The sequence below is a fragment of the Poecile atricapillus genome, chromosome Z (assembly GCF_030490865.1).
Source record: "Poecile atricapillus isolate bPoeAtr1 chromosome Z, bPoeAtr1.hap1, whole genome shotgun sequence".
NCBI lineage: Eukaryota > Metazoa > Chordata > Aves > Passeriformes > Paridae > Poecile > Poecile atricapillus.
In genome coordinates this window covers 63,247,793-63,273,766 of record NC_081289.1, presented here as the reverse complement: position 1 = coordinate 63,273,766, position 25,974 = coordinate 63,247,793, and the positions used below count along the sequence as shown (strand labels likewise).

Below are 25,974 nucleotides of genomic sequence, written 5' to 3'. Positions count from 1 at the left end.
TAAATCACTGTGCATACTTTAAATGTGTCTAAATGCCTAATGATATTTGTCAATAGGGGCATGAATGTTCTTTACTTCTGGCTGTTTTGCCAAGGTACAGCAGCAAAAATGTTCTTGTAATTTCAGACTTTTTTCTGAGATGCCCAAGGTGATGTGAGGAAGGAGGTGTTTACTGGTGTCAGCTCATGGATCTGAGCCCTTATCATAGAATCATGGAATGATTTGGATTAGAAGGGACCTTAAAGACCATCTTATTCCAACCCCAGCCATAGTCAGGGACACCTTCCACTAGCCCAGGTTGCTCTGAGCCCCATCCAGCCTGGCCTTTAACCCAGAGATGGGGCAGCCACAGCTTCTCTGGGCAACTTGTGCCAGGGCTTCACCACACATACCATAAAGAATTTTTTTCTAATATCCAATCTAAACCTCCTCTCTGTCAGTGTGAAGTCATTGCTTCTTGTCACATTACTCCAGGCCCTTGTAAAGAGTCTCTCCCCATCTTTCCTTCAGGCTCCCTGCCAGTTCTGGAAGGCCACAATAAGGTTCCTTCTCAGACTCTTTGATGGTGTTGCTTCCAGCAAAACATTTGCTTAGCTTCATTTGTAAGCATTCATAATGAGAGAGATGGTGCTAAGGCAGCAGAAACAGCTGTTTAGAAGCTGTCAGCAATACCCCAAAACTTTCAGGATTTTTAGCCATTCATATGCATTCATATGAAACACATCCTCAAGATTATGGAGCATAAAAGCATGGTGTGGCTCCCAACCACAGCTCTGTGTGCCACTACCTCTCTGTCATTTATTACATACTTTTAATGGAACTTGTCCTTCTTTTAAACCTGGACCCAGGACTGGAGTCCCTGCTTGGCTTCATGTGGAGCTTAGCTGGCTCCCTCTGTGCCCTGCCCCATCCCAGGTTAGGGAACCAAGTGCTGGGTAGAAAACTCAAAAACATGTGGGAGGAGACACCTAATGATGCCTCATACCTAAAGATCCTGTCATGCATGACAAGGAGCATTCTGAACTCCCACTGATGTCAGATGGGAGCTGAGCATCTTTCAGACAAGACAGAGATAGTGGTTCACTGGCTGGAGAAATGTGGGATCCACTGGATTTGCACAATCTATAAATTAATACCACAGTTAACAATTATCAGCATGGAAAGGAAACATGGAGATGGGCTAAGAGCACAAAGATGAGGATTTGGGGAAATTCTAAATATATTAATGAGTGTTTTATGATACATTAAAAAAGAAGTAATACCTTTTGGATGCTTCAAAAGAAGGTTCCATTTCATTTACACTGTAAATTATGGTAAATGACATTTAGTAAGCAGTAAATATAAATAATAACATTTTGTGCTAGTTTTACATACAGTGAACCTGGAGTTAATTACATATTTTAAGAACTCAGCATAAGTTTGGGTTTTTATGTTCTTGAAGGGAAAATAAACAAAGTCTAAGCAAAACCATAATACTTTTCTGAATGTGACAGTTTGGTATCTACAAGGCATAGTGGCTAAACAGGCAAATGATGTTGTTAGAAAATGTATTTTAAATTAAAGTTGTATCATAAAACCTATTAAATATTAAAATATTAATACTGCCTGGCAAGCAATAAGCTTCTCCACACAGTGGCCTGCAGAAGTTGGTAATTAATGTCAAATTTCTCCTGGAGTAAAGATGAGCATTGCAGCTACACTGTAGGATCAGAACACACTTTGAATCTCTTTGTAGCACTAAGGCTGCATAAAGCTGTGCACAGCCCTACAACATGTAGATTTTCCTTGTCATCTTCCACTTCTTAAGGATCATATCCTTAAAAAATATGTTCTGAAGAGCATTCAAATGGCAGCAATGACATGAATGATTTTGCAGGTCCCTCTGTTTGTTAATTGACTTTTTAACAGTGCCAAGAGCCTGGAATGGCAGGCAAAGTAGTTTTGGACCAGCAATGATGCTCATTCATGAGACATGGTGATGCATCACTGCAAAGTGCAAAACCTAAAAGAGCTTATACCAGGTAAATATAAACAGGCATTGGAAGGGCGTAGAAAACTTACGCTAAAACATTATTTTCCTGACTTTAGAAAAAAGCCATGAACAAACAAATCCTCTTCTCTCAAGCCTAAGAACACTCCAGATGAAACACTTCAATCCTGAGACAGAAATGACTGCCTGACTACTGGATACAAGTAAGTGCAGCTGTACTCATTTGCAGGATGTCCAAGTCTAGAAAAGGCATAAAATTTCTAATAGCAAGCAGAGTCCTTGTAATGTCAGACTCATGTATTACGCATCTTCCCAAAATGCCATAACTGAGACACATTGTTTTCTGTGCTGCACATCAGCTCTCTGAGGACTTGAGCAATTCAGGCCTCCTAAAATGCACAGTCTGTGTTTTCTTCATACACCAATTGCCAGAGAAGGTGTTGCATTAGAGGGGAATAAATCTCAGAAGTGTTGGAGAGCTACATGTTGAGGCTCAAAATAGACAGCTCCTCACTAAAACTCGGTCTCTCAGCAAAAGCTTCCAGTCTTCTCTACAATGGAAAAAAGTTACAAGAAAACAAAAGATGGAGTCTAAGGAGAGATTGAAAAGGGGCTGGAAAATAGGTGAAGGCAAACAGGAAGAAGAAATTTGCTCTACTTTTGTCAGGAGAGCACTGCAGTGGTAGAGAAAGAGAAAATGTTTTCAGGTATAAGTTTGGGAGCACCCTCTGTACTACAAGTTAACAAAAACTAGGCACAAGCCTTCAAGACTCCTTGCAATTCCATGCCAGATTTAATATGCTTGCCATGATAACCAAACAGAGCTTCTCAATGGGCAAGGACTAATTTTAGGAGCTTGGTTTGTTAAACCCTTTTTCCTTGGTTAAAAATTTCATTCCCAGCTTCGTTTGACAAATGGACTTTGATTCTTCCAAATTATGAATGAGGTTTCTGTGAGAACCCACATTCACCAATAATCTCATGAATAAACACAGCAAAGACCTTTAGTGTGCTGGGGCCTTCACAAACAAGGAGATTAAGTATTTTGTTTTATTACTCTTCTGAATCTGAGAGAGTGATGTGATTGCAGGGCATGGGAGTGGGCTGAAATTGAAGCTCCTGTGATTTCTAAAAAAGATATTTTATTTGCCTGAGGGGATTAGCATTTATTTCCTCTAGTTTATTTATTTATTTATTGAAATGTGGCTATTTATACTGATTTTTAGCTGTAATATAAAATATATATTTTGCCCTAAATGGGGTGTGGTAAATTCAAGTCTGAAATGGTAAGAAAGACCAAAATAATCAGCCATTTTTATAGGATTTGAATATATATGATGAAAAAACAAACAAAAAAGAAGAAGAAAAAGAAGAAGAAAGCAGAAGAAGCAGAAGAAGCAGAAGCAGAAATAGAAGCAAAGCAGAAGCAGAAGAAGCAGAAGAAGAAGCAGAAGAAGAAGCAGAAGAAGAAGCAGAAGCATGAGGATCAGAAGCAGGATGAGGAGGGGGAGGAGGAGAAGGAGGAGGAGGAGGAGGAGAAAGGCGTGCCAAATCTCTGAGATAGCCCTGTAACCACAGAATGAACCATTTCCTCTGCTAATGTAGGGAGGAAATTGAGGCAAGATGAGGACCAAGCATCTACACAAATTCCATACAGGAGTTCAGAGGAATTTAGGCCTGTCCCTGCAACCAGAACTGGCAATTCTGCTGGTTTTGGCCACTGATGTTTATGTGGATGATTTTTTATTCCTTCAGTGCTTTCTGTAATCTCCTGTGGTTTTAATCTTTGGGTGAGCATTGTACTTGGCAATCCTTTTGAGGGGAGCATTGACTTTTCCTAATATTTGTCACATCCTTCTGGATTCTTGAGGACAAAGCAGGCCATTTTTGAGGATCTATTTACTCTTGTGTTTCCTGAGCTTTTCACTTAGTATACAACAAGCTGTCTGCACAGAAACCATTTCAGTGTACAAAAAACTATGTAGCAAGTGAAAGGTTTCTACTTAGTCCATCTTGGCTTGGCAGTTGGAGAAGATGGTTCTGACTGTTTGGTTTGATATGCATGAGGGGAATACATGTCTCTGTGTGATTCCCACAAATTATTAAGAAGTAACTTTATAATAAATAACTCTCATCTGAAACAGGCTTGTCTGAATGACAACACCCAGACACCCTCATGCATAAGTGTCTAACAAGTCTCTCAATCTGATTACTCACTGGGAAAACAAAAACCCAGCTCTGTGTCTAAGGATGTCACATTTCTGGGACATGTCTAATATAAGTGGGAAAAACTGAGACCCAGCCCATAAGATTTTCCTTTGCCAAGTTCTTTTACAGAAAGATTTACTGCCATGCTTTATTTCCCTGAGATGCCAAAGCAGTGACAACCCTGGCAGCAGGACACACTGCATTCAGCCCCCCCCAGCAACAGGGTATTTAAATCCCAGTGATGCCTGGCCAGATTGTTCCAATACAACTGGGGCTGCAATCTTATCCATGCTTATAATTAGTGTGTTGTTACAGCTGAATTTGTAAAGGAATTCACCTAGCCTGCATTTCATCCCTGGATCAGTAGTCATGTTAGTAGTCATGCATGGAGAATCACATGGAAAGGGACTTAAAAGAGAAAATAGGATCTTTATTATGGTTTTGGAAAATACAGGAGCCACTTAGTTAAATACCTGAAGTATCCTTCTGTATTCATCTGTCTGCCAGGCAGTCTGAAATTACCAGCAAAGTATAACCATTGGCATCAGCTGTATCACAGTTATAATGTGCAATGAAAAAAAAAAATCTGAGGGGTTTGCTAAAACCTGAGTTTCTTGGTGTTGCGGTGATGTAGATTGCTAATCAACTGACAGCATGATTCTATCTCTTGAAAAATATTAAACTTACTTTTTTTCACAATTCATAATTATTAAACATTTTATAAGCTGTATCTATTATGTTCCTAAGATTTCTAATCTTTCCAACGTTCCATATCTTTATCTAGGAAAAATTTCAGTCTTTCTCAAATACTTCTTTCAAAATAATTGTGAGAATCTTTTCATGGTACATTCTACTTACTCTTATTTTTTTTAAACTACTGAGAAAAACAATGTCTGATTGTGGTATAAAAAGCTTCATTGCATGTCTCGAAGAAATTAACTGTGGTAGGTCACATATTCTTCTTCCTTCAAAGCCTGAATTCATATATAATTAAACTAAATTTAGTGTAGCCTTGGCTTCAACTGTACCTGCTACTCCAGTGAGATCATATGTTTAGAATAGCAAAAAGTGAAGTGCAGCTAGAGAGAAAAAATGTCATGAATACCATCACATGAAAAGCAAAAAACATCCAGTTTTCAACATTGCTGTAAGAAAAATATGATAAACTACTAGTCAAGGAATGGGGCAACAAAATATTGATCTCTCTAACAAGATTCCCTCTTTTCTCAGCAAAAAGATAATCGAGTTTGGCTTGGTAGTTTTAAAGAAATAGAACTGATCTTTAAAACCAAAGAACAAGTCTTGGGGTTACAGCAGATCGCTTCCACCATCTCTTCCCTGTCTAGGCTTGAAGAGTGCTTGCTGCCTCAGTTTCTGTGGGAAGTTCTCATTTACTGGTTCTGAATCCAAGGCCTGACCTCATGAGCAGTTCTTTCAGAAACAGCTTTTGCCCAGCCTTTACTTAAAAGGTGTTTGGTGTGCTCAGGCTGGTTTTTGAGTGTACTATTGTGAAGAGTGACACTGTTGCATAGGTGAGGTTTGGGAAGGTACCAGGGAAGGAGAAAATAGTTTCTCACATGTAATTACATTTTTTTTTTTTGCACCAGCGGTAGCAGCAGCTCTGAGTAGACATACATCCTTTCCTTTATGCTGGCCCCTGACACATCCCACTGGGCTGAAGAAGCTCCACACTTTCACTGGTGGGTACAGGAACAATGTGACAATGCTGACTCCAATTATAGTGAGTACTGAAGCCTACTTGATAAAAGGAATAAGCCTATGCTTATTATCCAGGTCACTTGCTAGGCCAATATATTAGATATTGAAACAGAGAAATTAAGAATTTAGGAATTAAGCATAAAGAAATTCCTGACCAGAAGAGAAGGGGAGCTGACAAGACCAAGAAAGGAGCGAGACTGCAAGATAAGATAAAGAGCTAGAATGCACAAACAAGATGCAAAGACAAAGGCACCACAAGATAAGGGGATTCTTTGGACACCTAAGCCGGAAAGAATGGTATCAAAGTCCAAAAGGTGATCAAAGGACTAAAAGGAACCTGTGTGAGAAGACAAGGTGAAAAGTTCAGCTAAAGAGAAAACTGATGACCTCATCCCAAAGACGCCCAGACAACTACCGGAACTGACCAAAAACAACCAGTACGCAGCCGCAAAGGGGCGTGGAGCTAATTTTAATATGAAGCAAAGACAGGTGAGGTTAGGAAATGAATATGTATTAAGCATATTGTAAAGGATAAAAAGAGAAAGCCAGAGCTCAAAAGTGTGCATGCTTTTCGGAGATATCCCCCATGCACCACAGCACTGAATAAATTCATACCTACTCTTATAACTACTGCGCAAGTTATAGAGTTTTTCTATCCGCATATCAATATTAATCCCCAGACTAGCCTCTTTCCCTTCTTGGGACACCCTGCTCTGCCTGCTCTGAACTTGACAAAACAGTGAGAAATCCTTCCTGAGTTTGCAGGTGATGCATTCCAGAGAGGATCTGGTTAATGGTAATCACTCAACATGGAGTTCTGAGGCATGAAGTTTTACATTTCTCACAGCAAATCTCAGCCTCCTCCTTAAATGAATACAGCAATTAATAGCTATATAAACATACTTGCTCCAGTGAACTTTTCCCTCCAGGGTCTGCATCTCTCCCAATATAGCAAGGAGAAGTGAAGACTTGCCACAGCCAACTTGGCCCACAATCATTGTCATCTGACCTACAATAATAGTAAAAACAACAAAACACTTTTTAGAAAGAGAAAAAAAAAAAAACACTTACGTTCTAGTTCACAAGGCTCGGATAGATTTAGCTCTAGAGCACTTGAACTGATTCAATAATCTTTTTTGCATCCACTGTATAAATGGGTAATATTGCATGTATTCATCTATGGAAACAGTAATGTATTGCAGTAACACACTAACGTTCGAAGGAATGAGACTTTTGCTCTTACCTATATTAGCATGTGTTTCACAGGACTGTGTTACTCTATGAAAGTTATTTAGGGTCAAACGATATATGGTGGGGAGTGGTTATTCAGCCTGGAGATCCATGAAAATTTGGACCAATCTAATAAATGAACTGAAATTAATTTGGACCAATCTAAAAAATAAACTGAAAGGAGACCCATTACTCTTCTCTGCTTTGCTGTACTTCTCCTTATCCCCCCACACAGATACTTTCCTACCTCCAGTCCTACTCTGCAGTGAGAACAGTGCTTCTCAGGTCTTCCCATAAACTGATTGAACTCACTAGCTGTGCTGGCCAGTGCATTTCTTAGACTCATAGAATGTTTGTGTTGGAAAGGACCTTACAGATCACCTCATTCCATCCCCCTGCTATGGGCAGGGATGCCTTCCACTAGCCCAGGTTTCTCAGAGCTCAATCCAGACTGGCCTTGGACACTTACAGGGATGGGGCAGCCACAGCTTCTCTGGGCAACCTGTGCCAGGGCCTCACCACCCTCACAGGGAAGATTTCTTCCCTCATATCCCATCTAAACCTTTTCTCAGGCAGTATGAAGCCATTCCCCCTTGTCATGTAACTCCAGACCCTTGTCAAGAGTCTCTCTCCATCTTTCTTGTAGCCCCCCTTTAGGTACTGGAAATTTTCCAATTAAACTTCTCTCCAGCTGGGAAGCCAAGGGCTTATTCCTTCCAAAAGAGGCAAACTCTGGCTCACCCGGTCTGTGAACCCAAGGCCTCAGACTGTAAACTCCTTGGAGCAAAGACATTCTGCTGGTGACACTTAATGCTACATGGAAACAAATCATACAGGCTTTGGGGTTACTAAATTACCATGTGACAGCAACCTAAAGTAATACTCTATTTTAAAACAAAGCCCTTGATAGGAGATCAAAATAAAACATAAGACTATTTAATAACATGAAATGCCAGCAGACAGTGTTATGAATATTACAGCATTATCAACAAGAAAAGAAAATTATTGTTGTTGTTATTATAATAATAGAAAATAACGGTTGCTGCTTTTCACAGTTGCTATGCAAGCATTCCCAAACAAATCAGCATTTTGTAAACCTATGGAATCCCTAGCCAAAGAGACAGAGGATGTAAGGAATTGCAGGAATTCAGCTTGATAAAGAGGGATTTATTGAGAGACAAAATAATTAAGGATTTTTTGACAGAAAAACTCCATCTTCTGAATGAAAATAGTTGTGAACTGGAAGACTGTAAGTTGATAAATGGCGGGAAGAATATAATACATGAGTGTTGCTGAAAATAACATACTGAGTTAGATGGACCCTTGGTTTGAATGAGTCTGGAGTTCTCCCTCTTTCTTCAATTTCTCAATTAAAAATAATAATGATATTTTTTCAGCTATCGTTTCATGTATATTCTAACTCTTGACTTAGTTTGTGCTATTATAGAACTATATAAACTATACTATTACAGAACTATATAAACTATATAGATATATAAAAGCCACAGAATTTATCTAATGATATTACTATATGAACAATATAGCTTATGACCTTGTATACACTTTTAACCTCTATTTTTTCTTTAAAAATTCTAAATGTGTACCTTTGTGCATTTCAAAACATCAAGAAGTGGAATTAGTAACAATTTGGCATTATATATTTCATTATATTTTTAAGGTGTGCTTTCATCCTACCTGTTGGGATTCTAATGTTTATGTTGGACAGTGTAGCTAAACCACTTCCCCATGAAAAGTATCCATTGGTCACCTACAAAACAATTACCACAAATCAGATATTTAAACACAGGAGGGGAAAAAATTAAAATTATTTATTTAGATTTAAAATACCTTCATAAAATAAATCTGTGATTAATAGACATGATGTTGTACGGTTGTACACACAAAGAAAAAAGCAAGCTAAGTTTGTAAATAGTGCCAAACCCCAAAAAATTGTGAAAAAGAAAAGATAAATACACAAATGTACATAATGTATGTAAGGCAAGAAAGGGATGATCTTGAGCTGAGTTCTGTTTACCAAATACTTTCATTCTGTCAAATATGAGACTAAAGACTTGGACATTAGGTTCATGATGCCTCTTTATATCCTGAAGACACTAAATAACTGTAAAAAACTGGTCTGAAGTCCACTCTTCTCACTGTAAATTTGCCTAAAGTGCTAACTTATTTAACAGCTTGCTCTTGCCATGGAAAATTTGAAAAAAGGGTAGCAATTGGGCACCATCAGATGCTGTTGCAGGAGGATCTGCTCCCTATTTTCAAGAGGGAAAACATTTTCCAAACTACCTTAATGGCCACATCATCAATCTCCAGAGGTCGTGTGTGCTTCCTTTTTGGCTGCTCGTAGCTTTCAAGCTGATACCTCAGGGGCTGCCTCCTATTGATGGCCTTGGTGTGCTAGAGAGAGGTGAAAACAGGAGAAAAGTTGGAATCCTCATGAGAAGACAGCATTTGGTGCCCTCTAAAGCAAACAATCCATTCCCTTTCCTACCACCATTCCAGCTCAGGAGAAGCAGCCAGTGCTTTTCAATATGTGCTAATACAGATACACCACTGTCATGCACACATTTTAAATGTTTTAATCACCCTTAACTGAAGCACAGAAAATATTGGGATTTTTGCTTCCCATGCACAACCATCCCAAATTTCATCTTTAACCATCCTTCTCAAACCCTCTCCCCATCATCTACAGTTTCTGTAGCACTAAGCAAAAGGAGGACAGGAAAAATAAAATAAAAGCTGAAACAATCTCATTTTCGTTTGTCTTGTTATTATTGTTAGCCCAGAAAAACAAGAAGGGTGTTGTTTCAGGTTGTCAAGCTAAAATGAAATTTACTTTGTGCTAATCCTATCTTTCTATTGCCATCTTCAAGTTTCAGTCACCTCTCAAATTGTACAGTCAGTTTGAAACTGTTGAAATATATAGCTTAAGAAAAATGTCAAAATTAAAAAAACCCCACCTTTTCCCAAATCATCTTTGTTGTGGTTTTTTTGTCCTCAAATTTTACTCAAACTCACTCTATGTTTAGTACTCCAGAAATAGCACTTTGGAATTAATTCCTATTTCACAAAGTTTGGTGTTGTTTTTTTCCACCTTTAATTCTGAATTACCCAAAGCACAAATGTTCCTCCCTAAGGATGCCCAGTGTAAGATGGGATGTACAGGCAGTACATAATATAAACTCCATAACCACAAGAAATCCACCCAGGCCTTCTAGAAAAATGAAGAAGGTTGAATTTTAGTAATATTTAAATATGTTGGCATCTTATGGTTGGTTTAGGCTGGTTTAGGTTTGATACATTTTAGGTTTTGGTTTAGGTTTCGGTTTTTTTGCTATTGACACTTCAGCAATACTTAAGTGTGTTTGGGGACCCTTCATGTCATAAGAACACAGAGATTAAGACATAAAAGAGGTAAAACTAGTCAATGTTAGAGCCAGCCAGGCTAGAAATAAAAGCACTCAGGCTCTGTCAGCTTGGCCACTGGGCTTGTATGGGGCTATATGGCCTCTCTGCTTTGAAATTCAGGGTCATAAAGCAGAACTTACAAGTCCAGTGTGCTTCTTACAGGATTCATAAGGTACAGAGCTGTCCCCCCCTCTCCAGCTGTCATCTCCAATCTCGTCACTCAGGAGAAACTCATTCAGCTTCTGCACACTTGAAAGAAAGCAGGACAGTGAATTACATAAAACCAGGTTTTCACGAATACATTTCCTATTTTGTGCAGTCATGCCAGCAGGATTTATCAGAAGTGTTTCAAAAGAAGTTTATGGGATACTTTCATCTGCCACCCTGATGGCAAATGAAGATTTATGTGTGTGGAAGAAGGATAGATGAAAATATTTAAGCATTGTAGCGGTAGCTGGGAATGAAGAGTAGAGCAAGTCATGAGGGTGCCAAGGGAACTCCATGGGAATGGTTTCCCTCTTGGAAGGCTTATGTCTTCTGTGCCTTTCTCAGGACGGTGCAGGCAGGGTGCAGAAATAAGTCATTCACCCACCTCCATCCTCTGGAAATGCCAGGGCAGTGGGTGCATCCTGACACAGCTTTTGCTTCATATATATATTAACAAAAAAGACATTAGAGCTATTAGAGACTGTCAAAAGGAGGATGGTGAAGGGTCTGGAGGGGAAGCTATATGAGGAACAGTTGAGGTCACCTGGCTTGTTCAGCCTGGAGAAGGGGAGACTGAGGAGAGATCCCACAGCAGTTCTGCAGTTTCCTCATCAGGGGAAGTGAAGGGGAAGGTTCTGCAGCTTCTTCATGAGAGGAAGCAAAGGGGCAACTACTGAGCTCTGCTCTCTGTGACCAGTGACAGGGCTCAAGGAAACAGCATGAAGCTGAGTCAGGGAGGTTTAGGTTGGATATCAGGAAAAAGTTCTTCACCCAGAGGGTGGTCAGGCACTGGAGCAGGCTCCCTAGGGAAGTGGTCAGAGCCACAAGGCTGCCAGAGCGCAAGGATCATTTGAACAACCCTCTGACACACAGGGTGGGATTCCTGGGGTGTTCTGTGCAGGGCCAGGAGCTGGACTCAACGATCCCGGTGTGTCCCTTCCAACTCAGCACATTCTAGGATTCCATGGTTCTATGCATTGCAGGGGTGGGGTACTGCACACCTCAGCACAGACATGGCCAGCCCTGGAGACACACAGCAACTCTTTGCCTAGCTCTTAAAATTGTCCACTGGGAAACAGTGCACAGGTTCAATTCATTCTTCATCAGAGAAGGATTTGATCCTCTTTCTGTCCCTCTTCCTTTCAGAGTGCTGTAAGGACCTGGTTCTTTATCATTCTGGGGAAGGGATGAACAAAATCACACACCAGTCATGGTGAAGCTATTACATTGCAAAAACTAAAATCGAGGTACATTGGGCCAGAGACTGAGAAAGCAGAAGGATATATGCCTTCAGATCAGTGATTTGAACATTATTCTGCAAATGGGTAAGTAGTGCATCTCAAAGCCTGTCTATGTATTTTGTGTTAAATTATCAATACACCTTCAAGCCACAGAGAGACAGGTTAGCAAGAAAGCACTGCTGTCATTATTTCCTGCTGCTGGCATGCCTGTTCCTATCTCCTCTCTTGAACTGAAAATTTATGTCCCCCATAAATTCTGATGTTTCCATATCAGAATTTCAGTCATACATAAGGGGCTAAGAAAGAATTTATTTTCTCGTAAAAGATACAAGACCTTGTTTAGATCATGCACCTAAAATGACACCAACTCTTATTTTGCATTTGAATGAGGTACCCTCAGAAGTTTTAGTGACACTAGAACTACTTTTGAACAGAAGTTGAGATTCTTACCAAAGTATAAGCTCTTAATAACAAAAATAATAAGCACATATTCATGTATGTATTTGATTGAGGATAGAGCTATGAAGTGGCCAAACACATATTCTTTATCCTTCACTTCTGGGGACATGATGTTCATGGGAGAAAGATGTTAAGAAATGAGTTTGACAAAGGATGCAGTTTGTTTTGGAAAATCTGGACTTTAAATATTGCCCTGAGGGGTGGCCAGCAGTGTTAAGGAAAATGTACACACCATTTTGATATTAGGGCCATGCTAAACATAGCACAGAGATGTGGAGGCTTGGATGATTTATAGAGGAGCCTGAAGATTTTCCACTATTCAGAAATAATTTTCAACCTAGGGAAAACATCTCATGTGGCCTTGCTCCTGCTCCTGCTGTGATAAAAATCAACTCTGTTTAATTATTTTTGTTTTTCAAAGTCACTGTGTAGCTGGCAAATGACAGCTGTGGAGCCTGAAGTCCCCTAGACTGCTGTTTGGTATTACCATTACCCACCAAAAAGAGGCAGTGACAGCACAATATTTGCCAATGTGCCTCAGCCTTGGCATAAAGGAATGATGTTTCTGGGTGGGAAGATTAGTTCTGTCTTCACATCCTGCTAGTGCTTGGCATCTGACACTCTACTGCCAGCCAGGTATCATTTTACACCTCTTGGGACATCTTGGCAGTGTGTAGGTCTGCATAACCACACTATGACTGTGACTTTGTCCTTACAGGCTTCTGACACAACACCCAAAAGCCTGGAATTTTACTTATACCAATCTTCTCCTTCAAGATTAAGTGTTCTACAGCCCAGCATGAAGGAAGATGCTCTCTTGGGCTGTTTTATAGAAATAAATACTTGGAACAGGATGCAGGACATCATTAAATTCTCTAAATTATAGCCCAATGTACTTTATGTGGAGGTAGGGTTAAGCCAGTTACTCTTCCTTGCTTCAGCTGGGCTGGTCTTGCTAGAGAGGCTCTCTCACCCCCTCAGTGCTGACAAGAGCCCAGAGAGTGCTAGGGAAGAGCAATGGTGGGAGTGTAAGAGGAGGAGCATCTCACAATTCAGTGCAGCTCTGAATCCAAACTGCTAAAGTTAGTGAAATTGTAAAAAACAATGGAACATTAGGAATCACAGAATCACAGAATAGCCTAGTTTGGAAAGAATCTTAAAGACCACCTTGTTGTTATCCCCCTGCCATGGGCAGGGACACCACTAGCCCAGGTTGCTCAGAGCACCATCCAACCTGGCCTGGGACACTTCCAGGGCTGGGGCAGCCACAGCTGCTCTGGGCCTCAGCATCCTGACAGGGAACAATTTCTTCCTGATACCCAATCTAAACCTTTCCTCTGTCAGTGTGAAGCCATTCTGCCTTTACCCTGTCACTCCAGGCCCTTGTCAAGAGTCTCTCCCCATCTTTCCTGTGGGCTCCCTTCAGGCACTGCAAGGCCACAATGAGGTCACCCCAAAGCCTTCTCTTCTCCAGGCTGAACAATTCCAATTCCCTCAGCCTTTCCTCCCTGCTCTGGCCTGGCTGCAGCAGCTCCCTGTCCTTCCTGTGCTGTTTCTTTGTCTCTGTGTCATGGAGTAAAAAAGAAGGGTCACTCTGATTTCTCTCACATCTTCAGTATCAGAGTCCCACCTCATAACACTTTTCCACGTGAGCAGGTGGAAGCAACCTTTTCTGGTACTGAACATGAGTTTTCAGGAGCTGGAGGAAGGAGAAGGACCACTTACCTCACGATGGCCTTGACTGCAAAACGAACCACGGTGGACAGCAGGAACAGAGGTGTGACCAGAATGTGGAACAGTGAAAGGGATGCAAATGCCTGGGCAGGCTGCAATGGCTTGTCATTGGTGTATGCATAAGTCACAAAGGTCTGTCACATCAGGGAAAGAGCATGTCAGGACAAGCACTATTGAATTAGATGGACAAGGACAGTAAGCAAAATATTTTGCTCAGCTAAAGCTAATAGCTACCTCAGTTCACTGGGAGTCAGGATAAACTGAAGAGAAAGGTGTGTTCTGTTAAAGTGAAATAGATTTTAAAATCTTGCCAGTGATTTCAAGAGGTTTACACATTGAAGAGTGAAAAAGTTTTCATTGTAAAATCTAGCATTTGATTACATTTTTGATTACAAATTTGATTTGTAATTGAATTTAGGGTTTACAGAAACACACAACACCCAGAAAAAAAGCCAGTAAGAATCTAACAAATCTTAGGGTCTTTTTTCACAGATGCAGAATTCTGGTCATAAATGTTCCAGTTCTTGTACACACTCTCAGCATACTCTGCCCTCAAAATTTGGTCTATGAAAGCCCCTTACTGACCAGCATGGCATAGTTCCTCTAGTGCATGAGGCTGAGACTTAAACCTGGCTAGAGGACAAGAAAAATTTATTCTTTTTTAAACTGCAGAGGACCATTTCTTGAAAACTTTCATGATGCTTCATAATGCTTTTTGAAACAAGAATGAGTTTGCTGCTAAGGAGACAAGAAAATGTGTCTTCTTTCAAGTTGTAATAATTCCTTCTTCCTTTCCTTTCCTTTCCTTTCCTTTCCTTTCCTTTCCTTTCCTTTCCTTTCCTTTCCTTTCCTTTCCTTTCCTTTCCTTTCCTTTCCTTTCCTTTCCTTTCCTTTCCTTTCCTTTCCTTTCCTTTCCTTTCCTTTCCTTTCCTTTCCTTTCCTTTCCTTTCCTTTCCTTTCCTTTCCTTTCCTTTCCTTTCCTTTCCTTTCCTTTCCTTTCCTTTCCTTTCCTTTCCTTTCCTTTCCTCTCCTCGCCCCGCCCCGCCCCGCCCCGCCCCTCCTCTCCTTCTTTTTCTCTTTATTGTAGTAAAAAATTCAAGATGTAATTTTTTTTTTTCTTATAGTAAAAAACTATTTTTCTCTTCAGTTTTACCAATTAACCTGTTGGGAATGAAAACATCCAGTGTCATGCTCTCCTACAGTTATCAGGGGCACCTTAATTCATCTGCTGGTTTTATGAAGAATAAATAGGTCCTACAATAACAATGGTGCACTTCATTTTTACACCCCCTCCCCCCACTTTCCTCTACCTTTTTTATAAGTAAAACTGAAAAAAATCCATATCTTACTGCAAGAACAGCTGCTATTGGTATGGCTGCATTCATAAAAACTGGGGAAGAGAAATAAAATAAGTATCAGATTATAGGAAATAAGAAAAAACAATTTTACGGTAAGTGTATGATGCTAAAATAATCCAGTTATTTCCAATTCAAGTAATTAAAACTCCAAAAGGAAAATTAGTCTGCAGGAAGACATTTCCTTCCCTGAGAGTCAGAGAACTTAAACACACCAACAAATAAGCCATGGAATTCTCTCATTTGTCTACTCTACTAAACTGAGATAAAAATCATTATGTACACAATTAATATGAAACACAAGTAAAGCATTACTCGATCCTTACTCGATTTCAGAAAACACAATTTATATGCAGAAAACATAATTTATCTTTGCTGCAGTCACAGCTGCCAGTATTATCTGGAGCCCCATTACTATAAAGCAACTCCTAGCTGTAATGTCACAATGAAGGTAACAGAAAACTTCCTGAAAAAAAAAAAAAAAAAAAAGAATTTCTGTGTTATGTATTTATCATGCCTTTTTATTTTAATGACATTACACACAGACAGAAGTGTCACAGGCACACCTGTATCTCTCTTTAGTTGAAGTTGGGAGGAATGCTGACATGAAAAATAGGATAATTTTCCGAGCACTAAAAAGACAGTTACTTACTGGAAAGAGACGTATGAAGTGCAAAGGTTTTGAGACTGGTGAGCTCTTTCATTCTCGTTTCTTCCACGCTTGTACAAAATATGTGCTCCCAGGCATACAGCTTTAATAGCTTAATGCCTTTGAGTATCTCATTGGTTTTCTTTAATCTCTCAGTAGAATAGTCCTTCATTTCAAGAGAAAACCAGGGAAAAAATTGATAACCATTTGTAGTCTTAATAACAAAACTCTTTTCTCTTCACTTTTGTTGTTAAATTCATTAAAAAACCAAATTTTGTTTGTTTGTGATTTTGTACAGGTGCCACACTGAGAAAAAGAATAGAAAATTTCATTTTCTTTGGAGGTATTAAAATATTTACAACCATTAGGGGAAATTAAGTGACCCTTTTCTGCCAAGAAAATAACTCAAAACATTCCAGTCCTTCAAAGAGAGGATGAAACTCAAGGAGGTGGGTTAGTAGGTCAATGGTGTCCATAACAATAGACAGAAACCTAAATGTGTTTATTTGCTGACGCAAGAATCATTCTGGGATCCAGTTGTGAAAATAAGGAAGATAATTATCAATGTATTTGGCTATTTTCCCTTCACCAGTAAACCGTAATCATAACCTTTGGTAAAATCATGAGTTTTGGTAAAATCATAATCCAAAAGATGAGTCAGAGGAAGTCAGAATAGAGCATCAGGAAAGACTGAGATTATTTCTGAAATTACGCAGAGATAAATTTTCTGTACAATTTGTACAGGTTATAAAAACTGGCACAACTCAACAGGATTGAAATATGCTGGCAATTAGATCCATGCATCAATAATTTGTTTAACAAATATTGTGACAGAAAGGATCTCTAAATATTTGGCAACTTAAACATGAAAGACTTACTTAAAAAGTTCAAGGGTCACAGCAATAAAGTTAAAAATTAGACAAAGGAGCAGGAAACATTTCTAATTGGTGAAGTAAATGAGGCAGAAAAACAAACTTAGAGCACTAAAGAATTTAGATATGAATAGATAATAATCCAGCAGTGCCAACTGATTTTTAGAGAATACCAAAGCTTTGGCTGAGAGTAAAATGTCTCTAGACTTTACAGAGGGAGGTTGTGCACATTCTTTAATACTTTCCTATTACAATTTATCAGTCACTTGCATGTTTGCTAGCATCCCATGAAATACAACATCTGCATATGGGAATAACACTTCAATGGAGTGGAATTCAGACAAAATTTTGCTAGTTGGATTAAAAATACTCATTGCAGGGAAGGCAGGTCAAGGCTCACATACTTTTCTGAGATTCTCTTCTGACGAATTTTGAGGAAGCAAGAGAAACTGAGACACAGAAAAACAGACAGGGAGGGACAGTGAAACTGAGGGATGGCTGGCCCAAATGCACACAGTGGTTTTCACTAACTACAAGAGCAGAACCCAGAAACCATGTTCTCATTTCTGGATCACAAATATTACTAAAATAATTCACTTACAAGAGTGCTTTTCTGAGCCTCAGCCAGCTTGGTGGCTATGAAGTACTGGATGGGGGCTAAGAGCACAATGACAGCAGCCCCGACCAAGGCACTCACTCCCAATAGGTTATAGAGGAGGATCACACCCATTATTATCTGTGATGAGAAAAGCAACACAGGAAAAAAAAAAAGTAGATTTCAATATGCCAGAACCACCGAGAGAAAAAATGTTTGTTCTTCTAATAAACACTTAAATAGTTCAAAATGGTTCATAGGAATCAGCTGAGCCCATACTTCAGGAGATCACATTTGGAAAGTGTGGGAAATAAACCCAGAAGCCTTTCTTTTTGACATTAACTAAACAGTTTGTGTTAGTGTGCGGTAGTTCCAATTCCAGACTGGGTTTCCACAAAACTAAAGGAGCACTAAAATGATGGTGCTTGCCCTGAGGCATTTTAGAGTTCCTGGCTTCATGTCCTGTTTACACTAGAGCTTCTTACCTCACTCTGGAAGCATTCAGAGGTCTTAGGGCTGTCATAGATCACAGTTGCATTCTATTGTAGTGTCCCTGTGCAACTGCAGGCAAAGGGACATTGCAGACAGGCACTGAAGCACGAAGCAGATGTGCTGGGACTGACACAAACTGAGCTTAGGCATCAATACCATGCAGCTCGGGAGGAAAATGCTGCCTTAGGCATGCAAAGGATTTGGGAACACTTCCCACAGAAGCTTACCTGGAAATGGGTGTGGTGTGACTGCTGTGATTCTGGTTCCTGAGTTAATTCAAGCTCTGCTATATATTTCTATAAAAAGCTCCACTTTGTGGTAGAGAGATGTCCTCAGTGATAAGAGGGCATACAGAATTAGTTGCTTATCTCATACTTTTATCTCTTAAACAAGTCTGTCTTTAAATCTCCCTTCTTATTATACAACATCAGAAGTAAGAATCAATGGAGATTGACATTTTTAAAGCACTATTTAGCTTTTCAGCTCCTGTACTGCAAATTACCATACCTAGCCACAATAACAGATCACTTGTTCATTTAATAACTTTCAAAGTATTGATAGCAACACTTCCATCCACTTCACAGGATGTGAAACAGTGAAATGAGACCCTATATATTATCTCTAATTTCTGTTTCCATGTAGCCTTTTTTGCCTTTTTTTCATAACTTATTTAATGACACTCTAAACGCTACCCAACCCATCAGTAGTAGTAATTGCTGACAAATAAAATAGATTACTGATACAGTGTCAGGAAATTCAGCAAAACAGATCTACTATAAGAGTTGATTCTGCCTCTTTTAAAAATTGTTTAATGTCAGTGGGATCACTGAAAGGTAAGAACTGTGCCAAACATACCCTGAGCTAAAATTCTGAAGAGATAACAGGAGTCCAAGCTTAATGGAAAATCAGCATGTCTCAGGTCATTAAGTTATTGGCATTTTTGAAGATTTCTTTCAAGCTAAATAATCTCAGCCTTTCCTTCCTACAGATCTGCCTCCATTTCTTTCCCAGCCTTGTTAAGAAGCAGAAGTGTTCAGTGACTAACTTTGCTTAGATGAGAGCTCCTCTGAGCATTGTCAGTGTCAGTGTTCATGCTGCTGTTAGATTCAGCCATGGAGCAGGATTCAATTGCTGTTGGTCCTGCCACAAAACCCAGTTACAAGTGGACACTGCAGAAGTAATGCTTAGGGCTGATGCCAGGTGGCAAAATAAAAGCAATGAATTTGTGTCAGCAATGGAAGAAATATTAACAGGAAAAGGAGGTCCTCATTCTTCAAGTCATGGACATGGAAATCCTGCTAAAAAACCCCTCTCTCTTCACTGGCCCTTGGAGAGACACCTTTTCAGCCATTGGGCCACCTTTCTGTTTGTTAATCTTAGTTGGAAGTGCAGGTTCCCCTCTGGATTTTGTAGCAGTATCCCAGACATGCACTCTCCTCAACCAGGCAGGAGGATCTCTGAAGTCAGGCCCTTATTTGGATGCTCTACCTGGACAGGCATTGCCCACAGATTGGGGCACAGGAACAAGAACCACATCAATTGGTTGGTTTCTATGGCAACCAAGTTATTGATTTGTCCCAGTGTCATCTCTCCCATGGACAAATTGGATGTAGAAAGCCTCAGGATCTTATTATATATCATTGCCTGTAAGAAAGGGGGGGAAAAGGAAGTCCTTAAAATGATGTAATTATAAAATAACAGTAGTAGTGCAATGTTTCAAACTACATCATCAGCCTTTGCCTAGGACAGCCCTTCTGCCAGTCTCTCACCTGAGACAGAGAGAGTTAGAGACAGAGTGAGAAAAAGCACAAGAGAGAGAACTGACTTTAAAAAATTCCAATTCTTCTTAAAAGGTTTGTTGCTTAATGCAGACCTAAAATAGAACAAAAAATGACAACAAAATATCAAAATTTAGGAAGTCGGCCAAAGAATCTTTTTTAACAAGCATTTGGTGAGCCTGCTTTTCTGTGACACTGTCTGTCAAAGAGATCCTTGTTTCTGAGAAGACAGGTAAATTCATGCTGTGAAGTTTGATCAGAATGGGTATGTATTCCTTTGGATTTCTCTTGCTTACCTGGCCATTTCTTTCCATAAAATTTGTAGGAGTTTAACAGGGTTTAAAATTAATCAGGGCTAATATCTAAATTTTAAAGACAAATACTGTGAGCCCAGTTTGCAGTTATGACCAAACGTCAAACACCGCAGCTCCAAGGAAGTTTTAAAAAATAATTTGTCCTTTTTGATGAAATTTATTTTCATGAAAAAAGTATATCCTGTGGAATTAATCAGAACTGCCTGGTGAATTAAATCAGCTGCATATGCTCCTAAGAGTCCTAATTTTGGTATGGGAGAGTCACAAATAAGAAGTCACAAAAAGGAAATAATCAGGTGCTGTTTCATCCTTAAGTCTGTACCATCTATCCTGGGAGAGGGCAGAAAATATTTGAAGCCACTCCATCAATCAGAGCAAGTACCAAAAAAAAAGCTTCTATGCTGAGATGATATTCCCATGGTAAATTACATCTGGCAAAACATCAGTTCCTCCTTCTGGATTGCTACTACTGCCCATGGCGTTTGGTTTGTGCAGAGCCCTGCTACACCTCCTCCACATGCTAGGCCAGAGCTGCTGGCTCCAGCTCATAAACAAGGCTCTCAGAGAGGGTTAAGGGATGCTGGGGTTACAGACACAGCCCTGCAGATGAATCACTCCCATCCCACAGGGCTCTGTGCTAAAGGGCATAAATATCTAGAGTTACCACTCCCGATGCATGCACAGCATTCCCATAAAACAAGGACACTCTGCAGATCACTCTGTCCACAGTCAGCAGAAGCAAACTCATAAGCAAATGAACAAAGCAGATGCAGAGCCAAAATGACACTGCTGATCTTCATCTATCTCTCATTATCAGCAAAGATATGTTTTTATATGCATGGGTTTTTATGGGTGTTAAACTTCCAACAGATCAGAATGATGGGATTAGTTTTTAGCAAAAGGAATTGCTGCCAGCAGTTTGCCAGCACTACTTTGTCCAGTTTTCTGTATAAAAATACAGCACATATCTTCTCTGAAACCATAATTTCAAGTCAGTCTTCAGATAACAGGACAAAGGAAAGCACAAAGCTGGAGCTGTTATTAGTGAATCTTCTGGCAGATCTTTGCTCACCAGTAAGGCACCCCGGAGGTTGATGCCAGTCTCTGTAGTCACATAGTAAGAGGCCTGCAGGAATGTTCTCTGCAGAATAAGGGCCAGGAACAGAAGGACTGCCAAGACATAAACATTCCTGAGGAATTCCTCTGATGAAAGGTAGGAGTTTGATGGATCCTTCACCTGAATAGAAAGGAAAAAATCATGCAAGTGCCATAGGAGGGACTGTATATTCCTGAAAAGCTGGAAACAAGCAAGTTTAATCATTGCATTAGAATAAAACATAATGATGGTATTATGGGAGAGTTACAGAAATCAGATTTCTCACTGACCTCTATATCAAAAATCATTTGGATACAAATTTAAAACTCCACTCCTGGTCAAAAGACTGAGGATTAAGATGTTTTAGCAGTTCTAAAATGATTTAGTTTTAGCAGGAAAGGAACAATAAGATCACCATGTCTGCCTTGTCTTTAGTTTCCCTATCAAATTCTGGTGATTTGTAGGACAGAAATGCTAATCAGTAGAAAATAAAGCTCATTCCACCTGCCCCACTGAGAAGCTGCAAGAAAATATTTTTTAATATATGGGATTAGTTATTATGTTGCTTTTGCATATCATGGAAACAATTCCTTCCACAAATATAGTCAATGATAGCCATAAACTCTGAATAATATAAGATTATATATGCCAGTATTCTGCACAAAACTAGGTTTAAATGCCTCAACATTGAAGAGAAAAAAAATCTTTTTTAAAGCTCTTTGTTTTAATTTTCTAGCTTTTGTGTTCACTGTTCTGCTCTGTTTCAGGCAGAAAAGGAAACAAATGTACCAAAATACTCCAAGGAAGACTGTTCCTTTGGTATTTCCGACCCAGTTGGAAGCAGGATGTACTGGAATTCTTTCAGGGGAAAAAAAAAAAAAAAAAAGAAGAAGAAGAAGAAGAAGAAAAAAGGAAAAACCCTTGTTCTACTGAAATATCCAGCCTGATTCTGAGATGACAAGTATGGGCATATAAGAAATATAAGAAAGAAAGCCATCTGCCCAAGAGCCTTTGAAAAAATGGTTGTTTAAGTGCATGAATAGTGAGATAAATATATTTGAAAACTTTTCTCTTAGTCTTCCCCTTGTTTTCATAGTGGGGATATCAATAAGAAAATAACATTTTTTTTTCAATGTATATAGAGTTATCAGGAATTAAGGCAGAATAAGCATAAAATTAAATGTATTCACATTAATTGAAACTAGAGAGAATTTAAAGGAAAAATGTTTAATAGGAAGACCAAGAGAAAGTTTATCAAAATCCATAAATTATAGGCAAATGCATTCTGAAATGTATCCAAGAGAAATAGGGACTGTCACCAAGCCAAGTGCTTTCAAGAACTCCAATGATTCCAATCTTCCCTTTAGCCAATGCTCTTTTAAACTTTAAAAAGCCACAACTGACTCCACCACACTAAAGAGCGCAAAAGATAAAGGAAACAGACAAGGTACAGATTCCTAAATCTGAGATCCAGAAATTATTTTCAAGCTCAAATACTTTGTTTGTTCACCATGCAAAAAACTCCAACATTTTTGAAGGCAAAATATGCACTTTGCCTTGTAACCCTGTTGCTCAAATCCAGAATGTGCAGGTTCAAAGATGATAAAAATCTTTGTTTGACAAGGTGTACAATTAAACTCTCCTTCAGTGCATTGAAAGCCTCAAGCCAAATTGCGACCATCGATCAAGAAAATGAATGTCAGGAGTGAGCAGCCAAGAAAAAGATATTTGGATAGTGATGATAGTCAATATCTGGACAGGGAAACACTAATCCATTATATATCCATCTGCTCATTCAGAGATAAAACACTCCAAAAACTGTATGGAGATATTTCTCTGTCAGAAGACAAATGCAGGAAAACGCCTTTGTCATTTCTTCTCTGCTGCCAGTAAAATAATTTTACCTGTATCTTTTCATTAGTTACTCATAAATTCTTTTTCTTGTGATAGAAAATGTTTTTTATCAGAGGCTTGCTCAGCATTTAGAGATGATCCCTGAAAGTTCAGTCTCAGTGAAACTTGAAATGAGCACTGATCTGGCATCTCTTGTGCACCTCTAGTATCAAGAACACCATTGAGTAAAGTGCATACTTTTCAATTTCACAGTATGTGCCAACACAGTTCATCACAGCAGAAAGCAATACAATCAGCCACAAACAGGGGCTGGCTACTGTCATCTTCCCAGTAAAAAAACAGATTTGAGAGAACTCAAAACTGTCAGTGAAGTATAAACTGACAAATGGACAGGAGTCAAGAAAAATCCCCAGGCTGGATGCATCACTGAGGCACCACCAGTGTGTGTCCTGCCTGAAACTAACAGGCACAGTTGAAGAGGAGCAGAAAAAGTCATTAGTTCTTCCCAAAACTGCTGGGATGACTCCATCAAGAGAGACAGCTGGGAAGCTGGGAGAAGCCTCCATGATCTGTGTCCCATTCCTACCAAGGCTCCCACTGCTCAGGTTTATAACCTGACTGTCTCTCACAATAGAAATACTCCATTTGGGTGAAACCATGATATAACAGTGATTACCACAAACCTAGCAAAGCACGCAGCCAGATATCTTAAATATCTGATATGACTCTAAAACTACTACCAGAGCCTTCCAATCCACATTGTCAAGTTACCTTTTCTGTGGTATTTGTATTATTGGTTGTGTTCTGGAAGCCCTGAACAATGCCAGAAATGCAGAGTGGCCCAGCAAAGCCCAGCAGGTCGGCCAGGTAGCGGAATGTGCTGCTGAGCAGGATTGGCCGTCCAAAAGCGCTGTACATGGCCAACCAAATGGAGGGACTCCGGTTGGGATGATCCTCCACCTTTTTCTGAAAAACAGAAACAGGTACACAGTGCATTAAGAGAAGTCTCCCAAGCTTTATATGGCAACACTCCTGGATGCCCAAAAGACTCCTGAAAGGTGGTTTGGACCAGGTGAGGCAGCAAACGTTGTAATTATCAACATATTGCAGACACTTTTCACAGCAAATTCCAATTCTGCCTCCCCTTGGTAACTGGTTTCTCACCTCTATATCCCACCACTTTCCTCAATCTGTGAACACAGGAATGCAAGCACAGATTATCATCCTGGCAGGCAGCCATTGTCCCTTGTCACATGTGTGCTCAGGGAAAGATCTGACCTTTCAGCCCTTTGCTCATGTGGGTAATCCTGGTTTTGCAAGCTGCAAAGGCTTCTGATTGCAGGAAAAACACATTACAATTACAAGAATATAGTTTAATTTAATTTATCTGGGATTTTTTCCATTTCTTGGATGCCTTCCAGGATGACATACTTCAACCAATGATAACTGTGCTCAAAAAGATGAAAGCAGCAGATCAGGATGGGAGGTAAGAGTAAATCAACCAAGGGTCCTTTATAACCTTCAGATCTGTGAATTTACACAGTATCACAGCTCTTGGCTAAAACACCAACCAGCAGATATGGTTTTGTGTAATCAGAGGACTTCTGATATCTCTGAGGTCCTTTCAGTTTAACAAAGGAAGAGTTTTACTGACCAGAGCCATGCTCTGCAGAGTGCTTCCTTGCACTTCAGGCAGTAGCTTTTGACACTTTAAACAAACATCTGTCATTTCTCAAGTAGCACAAATGCCTGTAAACTGCAAGCCAAGCCAAGCCCTCTTGAGCATTCACAGAGACATTTTAATCACAGCCAAGCAACAACTACTCCTCGCCCCAGCAAGTTCACCAAAGAAAAAGCTAACATGGCTGTAACCTGCCTGGCTGCCTCATGTCTTTTTTCCCCCTCTTTTCCCAGTTTTTCCCTTTTATGCCATTTCACAGTGAGATGGATTATATACAAGGTGCCAAAAATGTGCAGGTGGGTCAGGTGGCTGCCAGAGACTGGGCCAGGCCAATGCCAATCAGCATAGGAAGGAGAAATAAGCACCATGGGGTCAAATTAGATCTACCGTTTCAGAAAGGGGTAAGAATGAAACCGCTTCCTCTGAGGACAGAAAGAGCAGAAAGGCCTTCTGTAACTTGTCCAGACAAAAGGCTCTGAATTTGTGACCTAATGGGTTTTGAGCCTGAGTGCCCTAAAAGGGTTAGTCACCCCCCTCAAATAAATTATTAATAACTTTACCAGCTTGAGAGGAGCTATGTTAATTTATTGGGTAAACGGCTGCCATCTTTTGGGGAAAAATTTTTTTATATTATTCTGGGCATTCAATTAATAGTAAATTTGTTAAATGGCAACAGTAAACCCTTATTTCTCTAACAATTTAAGAACCATTTCCACTGTTACTGCAATTCACACATTGCTCATCCCTATATGAAATCTGTTTCCTTTTCACTGGAAAAAAATACTAATTAAATTATCTGATTTATTGCTAAACACTTATTTTTCTTCTTTTTTTAAATCCGGACTTCATATTAGCTGAAGCATGAAGAGGGGAGAAAGACCTTTTTCTAATCATAATGTGTTTTCCAGAATTGTCCTCGAGTGTTATGGGCTTGCATAGAATGTTGTGGTATGAGAATTGATACAATTATTTCTATTTTCATAGCATGCAGAAGAGATAGCAAGACAAAGTCATGTGATCTATCTCAAAGGCATTTCACAATACTAAGTATTCAGGGTCATGTTCAGCATCTTT

The 25,974-nt window shown here is 39.6% G+C and overlaps 1 protein-coding gene across 12 annotated transcripts in view; it reads right to left on the bottom strand.

Moving 5' to 3' along the window:
- The window catches only part of LOC131592962 (ATP-binding cassette sub-family C member 9), a 68,894-nt gene that overhangs the window by 27,436 nt on the left and 15,484 nt on the right, over positions 1-25,974 (bottom strand). For 8 of the 12 annotated variants that reach the window (XM_058864963.1, XM_058864964.1, XM_058864965.1 and 5 more), the window contains 12 exons: positions 23,991-24,185; positions 21,342-21,506; positions 19,666-19,821; positions 17,692-17,826; positions 16,222-16,384; positions 15,564-15,604; positions 14,206-14,348; positions 10,714-10,822; positions 9,452-9,562; positions 8,843-8,915; positions 6,821-6,926; positions 1,263-1,301 (listed from right to left, as the gene is read on the bottom strand). In XM_058864963.1, coding sequence (XP_058720946.1) covers positions 1,263-1,301; positions 6,821-6,926; positions 8,843-8,915; positions 9,452-9,562; positions 10,714-10,822; positions 14,206-14,348; positions 15,564-15,604; positions 16,222-16,384; positions 17,692-17,826; positions 19,666-19,821; positions 21,342-21,506; positions 23,991-24,185 — 1,436 coding nt within the window. Of the gene's footprint in view, positions 1-1,262; positions 1,302-4,671; positions 4,711-6,820; positions 6,927-8,842; positions 8,916-9,451; positions 9,563-10,713; positions 10,823-14,205; positions 14,349-15,563; positions 15,605-16,221; positions 16,385-17,691; positions 17,827-19,665; positions 19,822-21,341; positions 21,507-23,990; positions 24,186-25,974 lie in introns of all 12 variants that reach the window. The other 4 variants (XM_058864972.1, XM_058864962.1, XM_058864968.1 and 1 more) reach the window with 4 other exon arrangements.